The following is a 12530-nucleotide window of genomic DNA, read 5'->3' as shown; positions in this document are numbered from 1 at the left end:
CAAAGAGAATCGCTTAAGGCATTGAACTTTGAAGCGATCTTGTATAATGTGCAATTTTCATGGAAAAAAAGGATAATTGAGTGATTATTTGTTTGTGTAGAAAAGGGAAAACCTCAAATATACTTTATAAAGTCAAGCAAGTCAGATACCGAACATGATTTTTACAAAAATTTATTCATACATTATTGAAACACTATCAAGCAAGTCAAAGACCTAGCGTGGAGTGCACGAAATGTGAAAAAAGATTTCAGGTTTACGGTAAACTTTATAGAGTCGAGGAAGTTGAAGACCCAGCATGACATTCACTAAATTTCACACTTGTTTATTAAAACACCTCCAAGCAAGTTGGAGATCTAACACAGAGTGCACAAAATATAAGCGTGTAGTAAAGAGTACTAACATATAATTTCAAAATGATTAATGTGACGTCAAGTAATGAGACACGTACAAATAAATCGAATGGGAATAGAAACGATAGAATAAAAGCGAGAAATATACTTAGAAATTAAGGATGTGAGGTTAAAACATGAGAAAAATAAATAAGTGATGAAATATTTACAATACATTACGAACTAACCAAACAATGATAAATAAAATAAAAAAAATAATAGAGTCAAAACAAGAAAAAGGATGGTGCAAATAACAGTCTTTACTTCATTTTGGGCTATGCTAGAAAGGAATGGAGGTGACATGTAAAGGGAGGTGTAACTAGTGGTATTCATTTTAGGCACAATTATTTTTTTTTAAAAAAGGGTTAGACCCAATGTGAAAGAAAAAAATGTATATGTGAAAAGGAGGTGCTAATAACAATTTTATTTTGTTTTTGTTTTTGTTTTTTTATTATAAAAAAATGGACAACAAATATTTACAAAAACAAAATTATAAGAATGTCATCCGTCAAGGTTCATTGACGAGTTGAAATGAATCAAACAAAAGATCAAAACAAAGAGGAGAAGGGAGAGAGGAAAGAGTGAAAGAAAGAAAAACAAAAGAAAATGAAACAGATGAAAGGAATAAAAGGATACCTAGAGGTTTCCCCCATATACCGACTGAAATGTCAAACGATGTGATGCAGTGAGTTTATTTTGTCTCCTCAAGATTCATATCTCTTTTTTTTTATAGTGTTCTTTCTCCTTTCATCCATTATAATTCTTTTTTTTCATTATTATTTTTTTCCTATTTTATTTTTCTTTTTTCTTTTTTTTCTTTCCTTTTTGTTCTTTTTCCTGTTCTTTCCTTTTTTTTTCCTTTTTCCGTTTTCTTTTTCCTTCCTCTTTTTTTGTTTTCTTTCTTTCATTTTTTTTTCTATTTTTCTTCTTCTTTTTCGTTTTTTATTTTAATTTTTCTTTTTTTAAAAAAAAAAATTCTAACAAAATTAGGATCTGACACATAATATTTAAGGATTTAACTAAGAAGTTAATAGACAGATTAATTACGAATGTAAAAATCTAAACATTATTAATCAAACAAAATTCATATTTAATATAATTTTTATGGTGTGTTTGAAGAAACAATGAGTGGATAATTTTGAGAGAAAAAACTAATTTTTAAGTGCGTTTATATATGTGTTTATGTTGTTCGATGTATTATTTTTGATTGAAATGATTTCGTATCATGATGAGAAAAAATAAATAGAGGTGCAGCATCGAAAAAGCTGGAAATATATGTGGACCTGTTCATAATCATTTTGCCATGGCATCTTTTGAAGCTGAGACTGATTATTTGTTGCTTGCGCTTGCTTTATTAACGCGAACCACAGTTGGGCCAGTATTTCAGCCGAAATGCAATTGGGTTGGGCTAGATAGGCCCAGCAGAAGTTCCGCAGCAGTCCAAAGTGTTTTTCTTATGCCTTCGATTCTTGTTTTAGTGTTAGATTTCGATCAATTTCCTCACTCGCTGTTTGGATTTTTCGTTCCGTTTATTCCTATGATTTACTGAATATGTTTTGAAAACTGACAATGGTAAAGCAGCCATATTAGAATTTTAGGTTCCCATTCAGCCTATTTGATTTGTAATTTTCTTCCCATTCAACGTGAATTCCATTGATGAGATTCATATACGTTTGTAGTTTGTCAGTAAAAGAAAAGTGAAGAGAAGGGAGGGGGAGAGGAAGGTTAGAGGATAGAATCACATTTTCGCACATTCACGCGACTCACTCAGTTAGCAACTTGGAACGGTAAAGACAAATCATTTTTGTAATAATTAGCAAAAGCAAGACATAGAAATAGAAATTGGTTTCTCCTATAGTCCTATTTGATTTGGATCTTTAAGCAAAGTCTAATTGTTATTTTTACTGAGCAATTTTTTTACTTTTATATTATTCACTCCCTCACCCCCCAACCCCCTAATGTTCTCTTGTTTTTTAAAATAAAAAACACGCTTTACAACATTTTTATAAAATGAAACCAAAAAGGAAGAATGAGTAGTGTGGTTATTCCTCAAGTATATTAGATTGCTTTGTGAAATTATTCAGCTAAGCCGCTATGGAGCCTTCTGAAAACACGAGCAACAGATGATGAACCATCCTGTTAAATCATGAAGATATTTTGGCAACTTGTCACTGCACTAGCAATGCTATTATTGCTTTAGTAGTTTTTAAAGGATTACATGATATCATGGAGTGCATTTGGTATCCCCGTACTTGCAATGCAAGTGAAACCTGTCAATTTGAATGTGTTCTATTCTCCCAGTGAAGGGTATCTTGCTGCTCTGTCTTCCACATGCATCATTTGGATGCTTCTATTCTAATCCTTGGCAGTCTGAAATCAGATCATTCTTCTTCTACATCATTAAAAGCTCAAGGTAAAAAGTAGGCAAATATGGAGAAAATAAGCAACAAGAATCATTAATGTGTTTTACTATTATAATTCTTTGGTTGCTTGAAATGCGAAAGTTACATTTAAATAAAATAGCAACAAGCAGGCACGCTGGCATACTACTCTTCACAAGGTGGCAAGAATATGTCCAACCTATACAGGGATTTACTGTTCGCAAATTTACCATTATAAAAAAATAATTAACTTTCAGTGGAAGGTGCTTATTGGAATTAAAATTTAGGACTGAAGATGTGATTACCACAAGTATGATCTTGGCAGAGAATGAAATTCTTCATACTCAAGATCAGACACCTCTCCACTGCCACCTCCGCTTGTTGCAACCACTTTGCTTTCAGCATCTATGGTTCCTTTGCTAACTTGTTCTTTGACTGTGCCAGTAGCATGGTCTTCTACTGCATCAGAACTGTTTGATACACAGTGTTTATACAGCCATCTATCTGTTTCCCAAAGGACATGCATGATGCTTTCTCTGGCAGTGTAACCGTGACTCTCATGAGGCAAAATCACCAGCCGACAAAGAGCACCATGACCCTTTAGAGCGTTGAAAAACCTGCCTGACTGCATAGCAGGACAAAGGGTAAGCAGCAAGCAATTGGCTAAAGAAAGACTCCAGGTTTCTTCCAAAATATAAAAATACAGCAATAGCCAATTAATTGTCACAGCTTATAAGAATAGTTCAGGCAGCAATTCCTCTCTTACCTGCATGGTTAATGTTCCTGGATTGTTATCCTCTTCCCCATGAATAAGCAAGATGGGCTTCTTAACTTTATTAGCCGACATAAAAGGACTCATCTCTACATAAGTATTAGTGGCCTCCCAAAGAGTTCTGTCTTCATTCTACAGAAAGAAGTGGAGAAAGACATAAGACCCTCATTCTAAAATACACTCACGAGGTAACATGCAATTCAAGAGTAGGGTGTGAAAGCATATTAGAAAGAACCGTAGGACAAAAGAAAAGACAATTATGGGAACTGGAAGGATAAAAAAAGCCATTATAGTCAATACCTGAAAACCAAAAGGAGTAAGTGTTCTGTTGTAAGCACCAGAACGAGCAATTCCACAACAGAAAAGATGTGGTGCATGTGCCAGGAGGTTAGCAGCCATGAATGCACCATATGAATGTCCGCCAACAGCTATTTTCTTCGGATCAGCCACCTAGATGTGACAAGTGACTGTCAGACCAAAAACTTCATATTCTCTATACAGTAAAAATAAAGCTTACCCCACGCCGGATGACTTCCTCCACAGCAGCCTCTGCACTTGCAACTAATTGTTCTACATACCTGGAACATAGATATTTGGTTTTATATCAGATAAACACTAAAGCTTATTAGTTATGAGAAAATGAGTATAAAATTCATGGTGCTCGAGAAGAATTATTTAGTGATAAGTATATGGTAAAGATTCCACAGCTATAACAATATCATTATCAAGTTACCTATCATTTGCCTCTTCATTACCCTCGCCAATAATAGGAATGGTAGGCCCAGATAGAATTGCAAACCTGCAGTATTCAAAGAACAGTCCAGCTTATCTATCACAAAATATTTATTGAGTGGGGAACACAGAAACCAAGTAAAATAATGTTAAATCAGAAATAGACAAACAACACCCATAATTGGCAAAGACAATCAATACCTTCTGGCCAGCCAAAGAAGGGCTGATGTGGATCCTATTCCAGCAAATTCATTTGGAGAACCACGAACTTGTCCAGCAGCATCTTTGCTTTTAAATTCTCCTGGGTAAGACCAAACCAGGCATGGCAAAGGGCCATCTGTTGATGGATTGTAACCTGGTGGCAGGTATAATGTAGCAGTAAGTTGAACCCCGTCTTTTCTTTGATACTTGATCATCTCTTTCTGCAATGATGCGAGCTGAGGATATGGATGAGGGAAATTTGTAACCTGAACTACTTTTTTATCTGGCCAGCTAACAAAATAATACTGGGTGTTTTCAGTTTTTGACTCTTTAGAAGTCAGTATCTTCAGTTTATCTAAATACAAATACCCTTCTTCCTGGTCAGACATTAGAGCAACAACAGTCTCATAATACTTTTCCTTATTGCTCTCCCAGATTCGCTCCATTTTTTTACCAGTGTTTCTGTAACATTTTGGTTCAAACCATTATATCATAAATTAGAATCTGGGAGAACTGAGAACATATGGGAAACAAAAAACAGAAAATTAAGACACTTACATGTCAAACAGATCAAGGAATGGAATGTTTCCTTCTGGTGTAGCACCAATCCCATTCAGTATAATATATCTTCCTTCATCACTTTCCTTCTTAATCCTGGCAATAATGTATGTCCCAGCTTGAGTTCTCCGCATCATAGGAGAGCCGGGATCAGAGTACACATCTTCTGAAGATCTATCAAATAGGATGCGTGGAGCTACATCTTCAGATCCAGGAGAGACTACCCATGTTCTTATTTTCCGTGTTTTGTACCAGGATTCATATACCAAAGCCAGTGAATCATCACACCATGAAACCCCTCTGTAGATATGGAAAGCAGAAACATAGTCCCAGACTTTAGAAGGTAAACACAATATTATTGTGTCCAGACTATGTAAGTGGCACGCAAACCAACGCAAATGTTGGTCACGATGATCAAGATATAGCAAGTACAGCATTAGGATAGACAATTTGAAAACGCACAAGACTTGGCATTCAAACCAGTTTCAACAGTCAGAAGCATATTTGCAATACCAAGGAGCAATGACTGGTTTTGGAAAAGGATCCAATAATGTCCATATATGTCATCGTGACTACACTGACAAGCAGATAAATATAAAGAGAAGAAACCAATGCAAATCAATAAATTGTATCCATACCCATAGCGGAAATCAAGCTTGTGTAATATTGTTGGCTGTTCACCTTCTAGTGGTTCAGCAGGCTGTGTATAAATTATATCACGAGGAGAAATTTCCACCTTTGCATCACCTCCATCTTGAGTTTCTACCCTAGAAACCTCAAATGAAGCAATTTAAACAGATACATAAATCAAAAACAATTCCACATACAACAAATGGGACTATAAAACCAACAACGTAAATGAAGGAAAAAACATTCAGAATCTTATATTGAATAAAAGAAGTCCTAAGTTTGATTGTGAATGAAGGATGAAACATCTAATTAAGAGAAGTGCAAATGATGAGAACACTGGAAGTCAGTTGAAGAAAATAACCATATGTAATCGAACATTGACCTACACATAAACCTATATTTGAAATACCTGAACATAATATTCCATGAGCACACATCCTCAAATATATATGATGCAAAATCAACATAAATGTTATTTTAGCAGGGGAGACTATAAATGTACTTTAACCTCTCTGAATGTGTATAAAAATATCCATGATATGTCATAATTAAACTGTCAATCAGTAACAATAAATAATTCCATACTTATATATATAATTCATGCATCCAGTTTGTGCTCATGCCCTTCAAGTGGATAATACACGTCTATACAGGCATGCTCAGCTATAGACCACAAAGATTGCTCTTATAAAGTGCATGTTTAGTAATATTTGCATGTCAATGAACTTGAACATTGAAGACACTCTTGGGAAGTTTAAGTTTTTAAGCACTTTAAAATTTTCAGAGAAAATAATGAAAGCAAACACGACTGCATATTTAAATGTCTAAATTATAAAATTTAAATAAATAAATTCCTTATAAGTTTAATTAAATTATAGTAATTTGTAAAGTCCCCAAGGCACATGCCCGAGCAGAAACTATAAATTTAAAATTCATCCAGTACCAGTAAAGAGTAGATGGCGTATCAGCTCTCCAATTAATGGAACGCATCCCTTTTCGCACACTATTGAATGCAATTGGAATGTCCTCAGCAAGGGGCAAGTTACAGAGCTCCCTGATTAATTTTCCATCAGCACTCCATAACTCTACCTTCTTTGGAAATCTTCCATAAGTTACAATGAAGGAGTATGGCCTGTGAAGTGAACTAATCAAAATGTACTTCTGATCTGGGGAAGGGTCCATAGATGTATAAACCGCTGGTGGGCCAATTTCTTTTGTAGTACCATCCAAAGAAGCCAAAACAAGCTGTGAGGTGGCATAGTAGTCAAACAAATCTTCATCGTATTCATCCTTCAGCAAATCCTGGAATGTTCTTACTTGAATAGTGCTTCTCGCCTCGTTGGATTGAATTTTTGGGCAACTGGGAACCAAAGGTTTCTTTGGAGGAGCTCCACGGGATGATGGAATGGTGCAAACTAACAATGAACAATTATTTACCCAAACATAATTGTCAAAAACTGCATTCAAATGTACATTAGGTGACTGAAACAACTTTCTAGCTATCCCTGTTTTCACATCTGCAATCCATACTGTGAGTTTACTGCTATCATGGTCCTCCTCATTCACACGAGTGCTAAAGGACAAATGACAACCATCAGGAGACCAAGAAACAAAATTTATTTTAGCACCAACGGGGAAACCAGACACCTCAGTCTCTGGCCCTAATGTACCATCAGGAAGAATTTGATGGATCCCTATAGCAGTGTAGAATGACATGCGACTCCTAGTATTGCACTTTCCATCAATACGTATACCAGCCAACTTTTCCTCCGGCCTTGCTATTTCTGCCAGTGGAGGTAAAGCTCTTCGCTTGAGAAAAATAATTTTGTCCCTAAGTGGTGAAAATGACAATGCAGGTACAGGTGGAGCATCAACAATATCACTGATCACAGATGGAGGGACGTGATATCTTACTCCTACAGTTGACTCATCTAGCATTGGTCAATCAAAATAAAGGTCAGCAACTAAAAACAGTAAAGCAATCCAAACAATTTATATTTTCGTACTAGAAATCTAAAATCACATAATTCTTGTGAAATCTCCTTTTTGTCACAAGCATATGTGTTTTTTAATTTATCGCACCTGAATTATTAACATAAAATAATATAGATGTGAATATGCGTTTTACAACTATGTCCATGTTCTAGTCCAATCAGAAGCTCAAAATACTATGTGACTGAGGCTCCAATACATAAGCACCAAGGATTATATGACCGAAAATGAAGTGAGTCTCTTCGCTTCATATGCCAAACTAATCATCAGTGGCTCAAACTTTAGCATTGTTCATGTAAAACTCTATACTATCAGTCTATCAGTGAAAAAGGTGACAAATCATCGAATTAAACACGATATTTCACTAGCTGCAAAAGATTTGCAAAATAAGTTCATTGATACAACTAATAGTGTATTAACAAAAGATAATTGAGTGAACATGCGTGAAAATGCGTCAAAAGATTAACAAGAGCATCAATACACAACGCTTCCGGAATCGAAACGCTGAGTAAGAAGGAAAAAAAAAAAGCAGAACATAATTTTTCTGGATAACCGTAAAAAAACAGTAGTGAAGAAATACGTGTTGAGCTAACCATCGTAATCAGCGGAAGCAGCGGCGTTGGCAGAGGAAGAAATGGAGGCAGCCGCGGCGTCTTGAGCGGGAGCAGCGGCAAGAGGTGCTAAATTGCGCAACCGCGAGGAAGCCATGGAAGCGAAGTTGGCAGCGGTTCGGTGACGGAGCGTGAGGCGCAACGGAGGAGCGAGAGGAAGAAGAGAGGAATTAGAAGGGAGCAAAAAGCGATTATACAGTTTGTCAAGTCGCATCGAAGTTGGTCGGTATATCCGCTGCCACTGATGCTAAGTACTCAAGCCAGTCCACTCCCAATGCCTATATGTAGTAGAGACAAAAAAAAAATTAGTTAGTTATAAGTTAGTTAAAGATTTAGTTACTTGTAACTTGATTATTAGTTTAGTTTGTTACAAATTAATTTAGTTAATTATAAATTTAATTATATAAGATTTAATGTATATAAAAATTGATTTGTTTATTTTGAGTATGTAATATTCAATTTTTTTTCTTTCCTTTTATCTTTCTACCTAATTTTAACTTTATTGCAATATGTAAATGAAAATATTTTTTTTTCTCTCACACATACTCACCATTCATCATTTTTTATTTATTTATGAAAGATCAAATGTATTAGCCGTTGACTCTTACAATCACCAATAACAATCATAATCGATTGCTCCTCTTCTCTTTCCGTTAGTTCCAACTCAACATAAATTCCAAGTTCAGGTTATCACAGTTTGTCAACAAGCAAAGTGTTGCTCACCTAACAATTTTTTATCAAGACAAATCATATGAACATATACTTGGAGTACCAAAGTTAAGAGCAACCAGAATAATTTTTGTGAAAATAAAGAATATCAGTGGAAAGCGAAAGAGGAACCAAAACAGTTTCCATTTGTATAGTTAGAGTAAGTTTCTTTATGTCTATCACTATCTAATTTTAACCTACAAAGTGTTTGATTAAATGCTTCTTAAGATTTTGACTTGTTATTTGGCTTGTTTTGATGATTTTTAACTTCTGCCATGTGTGGTGGTTAAATATTGTTTATTTGTTAGCTTCTGTCATTAGTTGTTAAATATTGGTTATTGTTGGTTCATAAAGTGTTTGTGAAAAGTCCTCATAGAAGACAGATTTTGTGATTATTCTATTTTGTTGATGTAAACTTTTTGTCATGGATGGTTAAACATTGAATTATTATTTTGCTTCTGCTCTTAATGGTTAAGTCTCGTTGCCTTGAGGTATAGTTTTTGCTTGGTGGTTAAGCTTTTATAGTTTCATGGATTAATAATGATTTGAGCTTCTGCCAAATGGTCTTATTGTTAATTTCATTTGATGGTTAAGCTTTGATGCTTATTTTTTACTCTTGGAAAAAGATTGAGAAAGCTAAAGTTAATCGAAGATTTATAGAAGTTTCTGTCTTGGCCGATGTATTTTTGGCATGTTTAGTTATATTCTAAGTCTTCAAATTTCATTTTTATTTCCTTTGATGATGATGTATTGTCTTCTCCAAGATGGAAGGTTGGGGTATTAGAGATAAAAATTAGTTTAATTAGCTACAAGTGAGTTAAAAATTAATTTAATTAGTTACAAGTTAGTTATTTGTTTAGTTTGTTAAAATTTAGTTTAGTTAGTTATAAATTAGTTATATAAGACTCAATGTATTATGTAAAAATTGATTTTAAACATTATTTAAAGTAATACCCCAGTTTCTCTTTCTTTTTCTTTCTATTTATTTACCTTCAAATTTATCAATAAGTACCAAAAATATTTGCTAATAAATCATCAAATTTTAAGATTTAGTTTTTTTTTTAGTACGCTCTTAGGTGCAAAATATCATCAATTTTGATTTTTGTGGATTATTAATTTTTAACAAGAACTTAGTTAATCATCTATAATAATATCTTCACTTCTCATCATATTTTTTCATCTATAAATATCTTACTAAAGATATCTAAAGAGTTCTACTCAAAGAAAAATTATAAATGAACATTTATGTTGGTTGACACTAAAAAATATAAAAGATATTTTTTTTAATTTAAGAATCTCTTAATTAATTTACACTCTTTAAGAAGTTAATAACATTAAAATTATTAATAAGTTGTATTATTTTTTTAAAATCATCCTTAGAATTATTGGAACTACTAATTTTTCTCTTAACTTTAATGTATTTTACACTGATATATATATATATATATATATATATATAGTCTCATTCAATTTTCACAAGAGAGATAATTTATTTATCTTTTTAATTGATAAAATTTATTATAAATTAATTAAGAGTATTATAGTAAAATAAATAATATTAAAAATAACTTTTAAAAAATCTTATAAAAATAGAAAAATAAATCTAAAAAAAAGTCTTATATTTAAAAACAAAGATAATACTTTATGAGTGTCAATTACCATATCATAAGCTAGAAATTTAAATTAGAAAGATTTAATTGAAGTACACAAACGTGTGTTGTCAAAGAAATATTTTTTTCTTGGAATTTTTACAATAAATATTTTTTAAATCATCTATACGATAATGATTTACGTGTTATGATCAAGTTTTATACTTACAACTTTATCAATAATTTTTAAAAGAACTGGAATGAAATTATGACGGAATAATGAGTGTAATTCGTAATTTTTATATAATTTAAACTATTTGAAAATAAATTTAAAATTATATAATATACTGAAAATGTATATCAGTATAACGAGTTCGAGAAAAAATAGTTTATATTTTTTAGCAGGCTAGATATATCAAATTTATCTACTGCGGCTGCATTATTTACTTTACTTGTTTAACCTGTTTCCCATTTAACATAATAATTTATAATATTAATTATTTATAAAAATAGAATATATGAATGTTTATTTATTGTTAACAATTCAGTAACAAAATAATAAAAGCGCTAATGAACTATGATATTTTCAACAAAAAAAATAATAAATTTATAATTGAGATTCTACAGTAAATATTTTAATTTTTGTATTATTATCAACAATGAATATTTGATTGGAAAAATTGATCGGTACAATATTTCTTGCTTATACTGGTGATAAAGGAAAAATAAAGAACGATTAAATTAAGGTTTGAAAAATTTTACAAGTTTCACAAATTTTGTCAAAGCTAGTTTTTTATTTCTCAAATTTAAAATTGTTTTTTTTCTCCATTTTTGTCCCTTGGCTTAATGACCTTAGATTAACTACTTATATATACTTATGCATGGCCAACAGATTGGCTCCTCTCAAAAAAAAAAAAACACTGACAAATATTATATCATTATTTGTCACATTAGAGAGATTAAATATGTAAAAGTTGAAGGTCGATTTTTTAAAATATGTTAAAGTTCACTTTATTATCTCTAAAATGTAAAAGTTTGACTTGTCTATGTTGTGATACTATTATATTATATATGTAGAACAAAAATAACACATGACAAATAATAATGTGACAATCTATTAGTCACATTAATGAGTATATTATGTTGTTAGCCTGAAACACAAAAATTGGTCTAATTATAAAAATAAGCAAAGTACTAAAAATATTTGCCAAAAGAAATTAAATTCACTTCTTTTTGTATTATCGTGCCCTTGATCTTCATATTTTCTTTTCGCCCATTGTTTAGTAACCAAAACATCTGACATCCAAGAGAAAGTCTATAGAATTTTCTTGTTAACTTTTTTCATTCAAAATTGCAGTTTTAATATTATCCATGGTTACAATGCCATTAGCAGCAAAATTATTCAAAGACACACATGAGTTTTTCCAATAGTGTAAAGTACAAAACAAACAAATAATTGTAATGTCACTACCAAACAACTAGTCAAAACATTTATAAAATTCACTTAATTGATAAAAAAAATATAAGTGTCTTTTCATAGTGTAATTAAAATGATGGTATATCTTAGACAATAATTTATTGCTACTAGAGATTTATATGTATACATAGTCTCGAGTTTTCCCCGCAGTTTTTTTAATAAGTTTCCCACAGGGTTCTAACATGTGAATCATTGACATTATGAGTCAAAACATGATTATCTACCTACTCCTAGATAAAGCTACAAATCATCTCATACTCAAAAACCCATTCACCATCAAGTATATTATCTTGATTTTCACAAACAAATATAGACAGATTTAACACAAAAATAAAGGAAATGAGGTAAATAAAATTGATATCAAATTCTTCATTCAATAATAGTAATGATTATATTATTTATAGTTTATATAATTAGAATGAAATAATCTAGAATCTAGAGGATAAAATGGAATCAAAACATATTCTTATATTATTTGTGGATAATTCAT

General features: G+C 32.0%; 1 protein-coding gene across 4 annotated transcripts; it reads right to left on the bottom strand.

Moving 5' to 3' along the window:
- Nucleotides 1-2423: 2423 nt before the first annotated feature.
- Nucleotides 2424-8523, bottom strand: LOC114397966 (probable glutamyl endopeptidase, chloroplastic). Of its 4 annotated transcripts, none has more exons than XM_028360059.1 (11): nt 8249-8523; nt 6607-7594; nt 5672-5800; nt 5034-5333; nt 4476-4937; nt 4276-4341; nt 4060-4120; nt 3843-3992; nt 3537-3674; nt 3076-3395; nt 2424-2781 (listed from the first exon to the last, which is right to left on the bottom strand). In XM_028360059.1, coding segments are annotated over exons 1-11 (2847 nt in total). In that variant the 5' UTR covers nt 8481-8523; the 3' UTR covers nt 2424-2780. The 4 variants fall into 4 exon arrangements, with proteins under 4 accessions (XP_028215860.1, XP_028215861.1, XP_028215859.1 ...); XM_028360060.1 differs by having other exon boundaries at nt 2424-2778; XM_028360058.1 differs by lacking the exon at nt 2424-2781 and having other exon boundaries at nt 2825-3395.
- Between the last annotated feature and the right edge of the window lie 4007 nt (nt 8524-12530).

This window comes from Glycine soja, chromosome 19 (genome assembly GCF_004193775.1).
Source record: "Glycine soja cultivar W05 chromosome 19, ASM419377v2, whole genome shotgun sequence".
Classification (NCBI taxonomy): Eukaryota; Viridiplantae; Streptophyta; class Magnoliopsida; order Fabales; family Fabaceae; genus Glycine; species Glycine soja.
This window is presented reverse-complemented; position numbering and strand designations above follow the sequence as displayed.